The sequence below is a fragment of the Athene cunicularia genome (genome assembly GCF_003259725.1).
Source record: "Athene cunicularia isolate RWA chromosome 18 unlocalized genomic scaffold, athCun1 chr18_part1, whole genome shotgun sequence".
Taxonomy (NCBI): Eukaryota; Metazoa; Chordata; class Aves; order Strigiformes; family Strigidae; genus Athene; species Athene cunicularia.
In genome coordinates this window covers 5,431,283-5,440,328 of record NW_020799123.1, presented here as the reverse complement: position 1 = coordinate 5,440,328, position 9,046 = coordinate 5,431,283, and the positions used below count along the sequence as shown (strand labels likewise).

Genomic DNA, 9,046 nt, shown 5'->3' with positions numbered 1-9,046 from the left:
ACAGGGACAGACTAGGAGCTGATCGCCATCACACAGGCAAACAGCTTAGCAGGAATCGTTGTGTCCCAATCCCATCAGGAAACAGAAATATTAGCAAGTGATGCAGCATACGGCAATCTTTCGTCCTGTCTCCGTGAGCCCAGCAAATCTCCCAGGGCTGAGAGGGTAAGGGAAAGCTGTGAGAGGGGCCCTGAGCAGTGCCCTGTGCCCCCATCCTTCACGGGATTACAGGATCACAGAGTCACAGAATCATCTCGGTTGGAAAAGACCTTGAAGATCGTGCAGTCCAACCATTAACCTCACACTGACCGTTCTCAACTCCACCAGATCCTTCAGCACTTTCAATCCGATTACCCAGCCCTTCCCTCCTTGCTTGTGCCCCCCTGAGCAAACACCTCTGGCCCTCCCTGCCACTGGCCTCAGCGTGGCATCACCTTGTGCAGGTATAAACTTCATGCAAGTGCAATCTTTCCCTGCTCTTTCTCATGCAGGTTTGGCTTCCTCACAGATGGCATCTGGTCCTCATCCCTCTCCATGGGGTCGCCCTGGCTCACACCAGCACCGTGCCAGAGATGGCCCAAGGGCAGGAAGGCTCCTGCAGAACTCTAAGAAGCAGGATGTCCCAGTAACAAGCACCAACTTCCATGTCCCAAAGTCAGAACTGAATCTAATTTGCCTGGAGGTCTGGGACTGGAGGGGAGGCAGCTGCCTCTGCCCCACCTGCCTGGCTCTCTTCACCCAGAGGAGCCCCTGCAGCCCCTGCTGAACCCCATCCTCCTCCTCCCAGGGATTGTGTCGTGGGTGGCCATGACCTAGTTATGAACTACCACAGCCCGGCAGAGGCTAATCACAACCAGTGCCTGTGCTCTAGGGAGGGGATAAAAGAGGTCCCAGCTGCATCCTGGCCTCCCGTCTCCCACTTTTGGCTGAGGTTGCCATGGCCAAGCAGACATGAGTGAAACTGTTCCCTAAACTCTTTGTACTCTTTCCTCACTGGCCCATGTAGAGGAATAACAAGATACACCAGCCCTGCAAAGGCATGTGTTGATCTAGTGCAGGTCAAAGCCACAGCTCAAAGCCTGCTTCCCCTGGGATCACTGCGATCCAAATAATCTGTGCAGTAACATCCCTCATCCCTTCCCCATGTCCCTACAACTGTCTACGGAGGGAGTCAGCCCTGCATGCTCACAGAAGGACATCAGCTGCACCGATGGGCCAAGAGGAATATGCCAGAAGAAAGCCATGTACATGTATATCTGCATGTCATATATATTACATACTCAGAGCACGGAGCAGAACCAGCCCCTCTAGGGTCTATTTAGAGCCTGGGGCCGAGGTCTGGCCACCATCCATAGGGGCCCTGCATTGCTATTTTGAAAGAGCACCCGCTCACAGGCTCCTAAGCCCCACTGAATGTCCTGTTGCAGCAGAGAGGCTGGAGGATTTCTGGCTTTGCAGGACCTGCTGGTGATTTTGAACTGCTCTTGGCAGCATGACAGGGGAGCACCAAGGGATAAAAGTAGCAGGTAGCCAGCCTGGCAAGCGCTGAGGTTACCGAGTATGTCCAAAGAGCCACATCCTGCTGTGAAGTTACAGCAACAACGAGCACTCACACACTGTCTGTCCGCAGCAGCTGATGAAAAGGCAGGAGAAGGCAGAATGAAATCAGAGCCCGTGCAGACCTTGCAGGGATGCCAAACTGCAGAGCCCTGCTGCCACCCGTGATATGCCACTGCCAGGAGAAAAGCGTCACCCTCCTGGGTATGTGGGTCCCTGTGGCTAAGCCAGGGGAAGGTGTAAATCAGGGATGTAAGCAGTGTTCAGCTCGGTAATTATGTGGGTTACATGAGTTTGGGAGAGAAACCTCCTTGATGGTGCCACGCAGGGAAGGATCCTGATGTCACCTGTGTCCCCGGTGATGGCAGACCCTGCCCCTCGAGGCCAAGGGACTGTGAAGGCTTAATCCCCCTGAGCACTGGGATAACTCGGCACTGCGGCGGGGATGGAGGCAGAGAGCGGCACAGCTGAGGAGCCCCTGGGCTGCCTGTGTGTCGCTTCATTCCCAAGTCCTGGCAGAGCTGGGGACAAGTCGTGATTCATCTGCCTCCCACGTGTTGCCCCTTGCTGCAAATCCTACCCAGAGATAATTGCTGCTTCCTGAGCGGGCACCCCAACCGAGGGACCAGCCTGGCTGGGAGCCGGAGTGACAGCTCGGGGCTCTTTGAAGATGCTGAGAGAGCTGCTAAATATGTAAATCTCAGCACACTGCTGTGACTCTGGTTTAATGGAGTTTTTGACCCTCTGCAGCTGTGTGGGAGCAGGGAGAGACAGACCCAGATAAAATCACCAAGAGCAGCATCCCTGCTTGACTATTCCAGCCACGGGCCAGCCTCTGCTATGCTGGGCTGTTTTAATGGCTAGCAGTTGCTCTAGCAAGACAAGAAAGCTGCTGGGTCGTATTCTGCTTCAATTCCATGAAAAAAACTTAAAAGAGGGAGATAAGGGTGTAGCCCCAGGTCACTTTGCCCATGGCTGAAAACTAAAGCAGGTCTTGAGCTCCCCCTTGAAATTTCCCCAGTGGAGCAAAGCCAGCTGCTTCCTGTTCCGGGCTTCTTTCAGGGCTGTATCTGGTTCATGATGATAATGATGATGCCAACATCATCCTCATGCCTGGGATAATCCCCTTTTTATTACACATGTCCTGATGGAGACAAATATTGCCAGCTTTGCCTATCCAATTTCTTACATAATAGCTCCCAGGGACCAAGGGATGTGTGGGGGAGACATGCTTCCTCTTTGGAGTAAGCTCCTTGGGGCAGAAACATTAGGTCTGGCTGCCCATCCTACAAGGAGCCAGCCGATTCCCCTGAGAAATTCCTTATTGCTCAAGCCCAGGAGATGATCATGCCTGGCACAACCAGCAGCCTCCTCATCCTTGCTGCAAAGAAAGCTCATCCATGCTGCCTTCAGCTGCCTACGGGCTCACGATGCTATCAGACAGGTCTGGATCAGGCAGAGTACCTGGCTCTCCTTTCCAAGCTAAGCCCTCTGCTCTTCCAGCCCAGTTTACAGCAGGCACTTAGCACAGAGCTATCAGCTAAATGCTTTATCCCTCTGCAGGCAGTCAGGCCAGGGAAAAAAAAAAAAAAAAAAGAAAAGAAAAAAAGCCTGATGGGATCCTTTTGCGGGCCTGTCACCTTAAAGCCTCTCATCTCTCCCTGTCTTTCGTCGGGGTTATAAACTCCTTAGGATGTCATCATGTGGTCCGTAAATAACAAATATATATAAGCAAGGGCTGTGGAGGGTGCAGCAGACAGAGGAGGGGAGGCAAAACCCCTGGGTCCTTCTTTCCTGCCAGCTGCAAGACGGCACCACCGGAGCCAGGCGGGCAGCGGAGCGGCCCGGGATCCCATCCGGTAAGCACCCACCTTTCTGTTGCATCCAGGTGGCACTAACAGACTTGGGGACAGCTGGTGTTCCCAAGGCCACTGTGACTTGACAGCCCCAGTATCCCAGGATGGGAGGAATGGCCCCAGAGGGAACTGAGGTTGGCGCATGGAGCTTAGCTTGCCTGAAAAGTGACTTTTTGTGGAGGTAAGAGTGCAACTGTCATCACAGCCCGTGTCCCATCCCTACACTTCCACCACAGGCTATCAAAACCTGGGTGCAGGGACTCTTCTCACTAAAACCCTCCATGTTTGGGGTGTGGGAAGAATTTGAGCTCTTTTGCAAAGAGCTTCAGAAGGCTTCAGAACTGGGTGAATAACTCCTTACTATCAACTAATTTAAAAATTCAAGCTCCAGATCCAGGCAGACATCCATAACATAATAAAAAGATGCTGTTAGTGGGTTACTGCAGACTTGCCTGTTTACTCACGTGTGAATGCCCCCCTGGACCATGCAGGTGCTTTGATGTCTAGTGCACAAACACAAGTGTGTGTGTGTGTAAATTTCCAGAGCAAGCTCTTGGTACGCTGCTACGCACACACAAATGTATCGGGCTTGTCTCAGGCAGGTCTGGTGAGGAGTTACAGCACAAAATACGGCCTTCAGCAGGATACCGGAAGGCTGCGTTGGAGCACTGGAAGGCAGATGTCTGGAGCCAGGGAGGGAGGATTTTTCCTCACTCTGTTTCTCACTTACTCTATGACCTGGGGCGTTTCCTTCACCTCTGCAGGTCGGCTGGTTCCCGGGTGTAACAGCAGTGCTGGTACCCCCATGGGGTTGGCTCCAGGGATGGGCTGGGAAGGTCAGCTGGCTCCTCTGTGCTTTGCAGGCTCTGTATCCCCCACCCCAGAAGCCCTTTGCATCTGTGGGGAGCCAATAAGCGAAGCTAAAAGTTCATTTTCAGAAAACAAACACAAATGTATCAGCCCTCCAGCTGTATAACCTGGGTTGCCAGAAATAAAGTGCCAGAGGGGAAAAAACACAAGAAAAACAAGCCACGGAGCAGCCTTTCTCCATCACCAACTTCTGCACCAGGCTGTTGCCAGTTGGGGTCTCAGGAGATTTCTATAAATAGCTGGAGGGAGCTACTTCCCCTTTCCTGGTTATCTCTAATAGGAATGGACCAGTCATTTGCATAAGAGGTGTTGAATCCCCCCAGCTCTGTGGATGTCCCTGTAGAGACTTTCCACTCTTCAGTTCTTTCCAGCCTTTGTATGATCTGAGATAAAGGCTTGCTCTTGGACAGTGGACTGTTTAACAGTGGGTATTGGGGAGCAAACAGCCCTGAGCAGCCTGGTCTGGCTGAAGGTGTCCCTGCTCATCGCAGGGGGGTTGGACTCGACGACCTTTAATGGTCCCATCCAAGCCAAACTATTCTACGAGTCCATGATCCTGCTCCGTAATTCCCATGAAGAAGAAACGCCATCCCTGTCTGGGGCCATACTCAGCTGGCTGCTCTGCCCTGCCATCCTCAGGCCTGATCCAGCAACCCCAGATCCTGCCCCAGGCACTCAGCACCATCCAGGATCAAACCACCATTGCATTTTCTAGGTGCCCGGAGCCTACCCTCTTGCCTGCTCTGGGATTTATCCAGGTGGATGAGCCCCTAATTCAATTACCAGGATGAGGAGTTCCAGAGATTTGATAATAATCTCTACAAACACTACAACTGCCCCTGCATCCCATTTTCCCCTCCAGCTCGGCCACCCCTTTACTTCCCTCCTACACTATTTCTAAGAGCACAAACCACACATTCCCAGCATTATGGCAGTTCTTGGTGAATAGAAAGAGCGTTTGGGATGCTAAATAGTTCTCCTGCAAAAGAAACACCCTCTCCCTGATAGACCTGATCCCTTAAATACACACCCCCTGCCACACCAACAATTAATTGAAAATAAATGACAACAGCACCCTGTCTCACCTCGGACTGGATAAAACAGGCGTTTCAAGCACCCAGCCCTTGGCATTTCAGGATGGAAAATTCCCAGCTTGCGCTGGTTCTGCCCTGTGCAATGCTTGTGCTGGAAATGCTTTTGTTTCTATAAATCCTGTTAGCTGGAGCCAAGCCTATAATTAGCAGGGAAAGCCGGCACCTCTCAAACAATAATCAAAAATGACCTGGCTTCATACTGGCCTTACTACAAATTGCTTGAATATTGGGCTGAGAAGGGATGGATGGATGGATGGATGGATGGATGGATGGATGGATGGATGGATGGATGGATGGCCCTGGAGCATTTCCCACTATTTCTGCCTGTGGGATGTGTGTGCTTAGCAAAGTTATTCACTCAGTTTGTAGTTCTCTCTGGATTTATTAACTTGGTTCACTCACACATGAAACCAGAGGCAGATTGAAGCCACAGGCTCTGATCCAGGTCAAGGGATTTGGTTGGGCTGTGCTGCCGGAGAAGCTCGGCAAGCTCAGGTGCTGGTGACCCTCCTGGGAGTACTGAGGAGTCTGGGGTCCCATGTCATAGGCAGCATGTCCCGGGATGGGCCTGGTGGGATCGTGCTGCCTGGGACAGGGGTAAATCTTGGGGGCACCTCACCCAGGTGGGATGCCTGAGGCTCATGGTTCACTTGTCCTGCCAGTGACCCATCCCAGCTATGTCTGTGAGCGTGGACGTGACCTGAGAGCCCAACGGGGCTAAGCTGTGTCACTTACCTGCTGAGCAAGCTGGAAACAGTAGCAAATCCTGGCAGCTCGGGCTGTCTCTGAGAGGCAGCTCTGGCTGCTTGATGCATCCGTCACTGACCTCTCGCTCCTGTACAACCACGCAGCACCACATGGAGCTTTCCCCCAGAGATGCTTATTTTGCAGCCCCTCAGCTTCCTGCAGCCACATCCCACCCTGCCTGTCTCCAGGGCAGGGGCTGGATGTGTCCTGGCGTTCTCCTGCCCATCCTGCTGCCTGGCTTTGCCATGGGCTGGGTCAGGAGGTGTGGGGCAGGATGTTGGGGCAGGATGCTCAGCCCCACGCCCGCTCCCCTAGCTCTAACAGCCCCCGTCCCTGCTCTGTCCCACTGCCTGGGTGCTGGCAGCTGCTCACCAGGCTTTCGGCCCCCACATCCCTGAAGTCATGAGTGTGCTACAACCCACAGCTGGTGCCAGGCTGCTGCACCGGCCCCAGCTCACAGCACCGGCAGACCTGCAGTGGGGTCACTGTGGGCAGGTATTTGCTATGTATAGATATATACACACATATGTATAGGAAAAGGGTGGCAAGCAGCCTAATCCCACGTGTGATGAACAGGTATTTTCAGCGGCTAAGAGCGCCAGAGCAGATTGGCTGAAGTAAAGGGTGCCGTGACGCTGCGGGGGCCAGCAGAGGCGGCCCCGAACAGACGGAGCAGTGGGAAGCCAGGCAGGAGGAGGAAGATGAGGATGATGTCGGCACTCAGCCCGTTGCCTTTTCTGAAGCCCGTTCACCTGAGGTCCCCCCGGAGCTCGCCCGGGGGCCAGCGCCGCCACACACTGCCCGCCAGCGAGTTTCGCTGCCTCAGCCCCGAGGACACCATCAGCGTGTTCGAGATCGAGCGGGAAGGTGAGGGGCTGCGCCGGGGAGGCCTTGCCTGGTGGTGTTGGCTGGACATTGGTGAGGTTTAGACTGGACATTAGGAAAAAAATTTTCACAGAAAGCGTGGTCAGAGAGTGGAATAGGCTGCCCAGGGAGGGGGTGGAGTCCCGATCCTTGGGTGTGTTTAAGGGTGGTTTAGACGAGATGTTGGGGGATGTGGTGTAGGGGAGAACTGTGTAGCGTAGGGTTGAGGGTTGGACTCGATGATCTCAAGGGGCTTTTCCAACCTGAATGATTCTGTGATTCTGAGATGACCCCTCCATTTCCTCCTCCAGTCCCCTGCGCTCCTTGAGGGCACACCGTAGTGCCAAACCCCCTCTGCCATGTCCTCATGGGTGATGAGGGAGGGAGCCAGCAGCCATGCCTTGTGGCCAGGCCACCATGGGCTCCCTAACAAGGTGGGGGAGGCTGTGATTAAGGAGGTGAAGAACCACAGCCCCCAGTTCACCCAGCTGCCCCGAGTGGGGATGGTGGGAGGCAATCCCAGAGCAGGACCAGGCAAGTTGACTGGAGAGGGGGAAGGTGGGAGGAAGGCCACTGCACTCTCTCTCCTATTGCACAAGAGCCCTTTTTGAGATGCACCCCCAGCAACCTCCCCACTCCCCTCCACCCCAGGCACCCCCAGCTCCCCTCACCCCGCCCTCCCCAGGCCCATTTCTCCCTCCTCTCCACAGGGCAAGGGCAGCTGGGGAGATGCTGGAAGGGAGGGCTCATCTCAGCACCCACTGCTGTAGCCCTGGAATCAGCAACGAGAGCGGGGAGCTGGTCCCTGGGTGGGTGGGGGGCTGCCTTTGGAGGAGCAGAGCCGCTCCCTGCAGCTATCCGTGTCACTTAGAGCTCCTTTAGGCCACACAGGCAGCAGGACACATGCCACCTCTCCCCATCACATTCCACTTCCCCTCCCTACATTGCTGCTGGGGGGTTTTCTGAGTCTGGGTGTTGTCAGTCCCCCTCACTGCGCTCACTGCTGTCCCTCTTCAGCCTTTATATCCGTCTCAGGGGACTGTCCCCTCCACCCGGACGAGATCCGCCACTTTCTGAACCTGTGCCCGGAACTCTCCCTTGGCTGGTTTGAGGAAGGGCGGCTCGTGGCGTTCATTATCGGCTCCCTCTGGGACCAGGAGAGGCTCAGCCAGGTAAGAGCTGAACCCTGTTCTTCCCAGCTTGTGCCCTGGGAGAGGCACTGCCAGAGCCTGGGGATGAGGAGAAGCTCCCCGGGGCCCAGAGGCTACTCACCAAGCCTTCTCCCAAGACTAACTGCTACAGGGCTGCTCTGGTGAAAATTAACTTTCTCATTAATTAGTTTTCCTGATGCTGTTAAAAGTATGCCAAGTAATTCCCCTCAACATTAATTTTAAAATTAAAAAGCCTCCAAGGATAACGGAGGGAGGTGAAGGGGGATGGCACTGGGACCCTTTTCCCTTCGTGGGGAGGATGTGGACCCTGGTTCATTGGGGTGGGGAACCAAGACACGTGGAGGATGGGACCCTCCGGTCACACTAACCCCCGCCCCCCCTCGGCAGGCAGCGCTGACCCTGCACAAGCCGCAGGGCACGGCAGTGCACATCCACGTGCTGGCCGTGCATCGCACCTTCCGGCAGCAGGGCAAGGGCTCCATCCTCATGTGGCGGTACCTGCAGTACCTGCGGTGCCTGCCCTTCGCCCGGCGTGCCCTGCTCATGTGCGAAGATTTCCTCGTGCCCTTCTACCAGAAGTGCGGTTTCGAGGTGCTGGGTCCCTGCCAGGTGACGGTGGGGGATCTAGCCTTCATCGAGATGCAGCACTCCGTGCGGGGACATGCCTTCATGCGCAGGAACAGCGGCTGCTGAGCCCCCTCGGCTTGGGCCGGGGGTTGGAGGGAGGCAGTTGGAAGGGGCATGAGGGGCTGCGACCCCTCTCCATCCCCGCCATGACTCTACGTTTTCTCTGGCTATGGCTGCTCCCTCCGCCACATCTTGCCTTCCAGCCAGGAGATCAGCCCAGTCTCATGCCAGCCCCGCAGGGCCTGTCTCTTATACACAT

At 55.0% G+C, this 9,046-nt stretch overlaps 1 protein-coding gene across 2 annotated transcripts in view; it reads left to right on the top strand.

Annotated features, from left to right (window-relative positions):
- Positions 1-3,271: 3,271 nt before the first annotated feature.
- AANAT (aralkylamine N-acetyltransferase) overlaps positions 3,272-9,046 on the top strand; it is a 19,610-nt gene continuing 13,835 nt past the window's right edge. Inside the window, exons 1-5 of one of the 2 annotated variants that reach the window (XM_026860966.1) lie at positions 3,274-3,416; positions 4,564-4,707; positions 6,701-6,991; positions 8,006-8,160; positions 8,548-9,031. In XM_026860966.1, the coding sequence (XP_026716767.1) occupies positions 6,826-6,991; positions 8,006-8,160; positions 8,548-8,853 (627 nt within the window). In that variant the 5' untranslated portion in view covers positions 3,274-3,416; positions 4,564-4,707; positions 6,701-6,825 and the 3' untranslated portion in view covers positions 8,854-9,031. Of the gene's footprint in view, positions 3,417-4,563; positions 4,708-6,700; positions 6,992-8,005; positions 8,161-8,547; positions 9,032-9,046 lie in introns of both variants that reach the window. The other variant, XM_026860964.1, reaches the window with a different exon arrangement.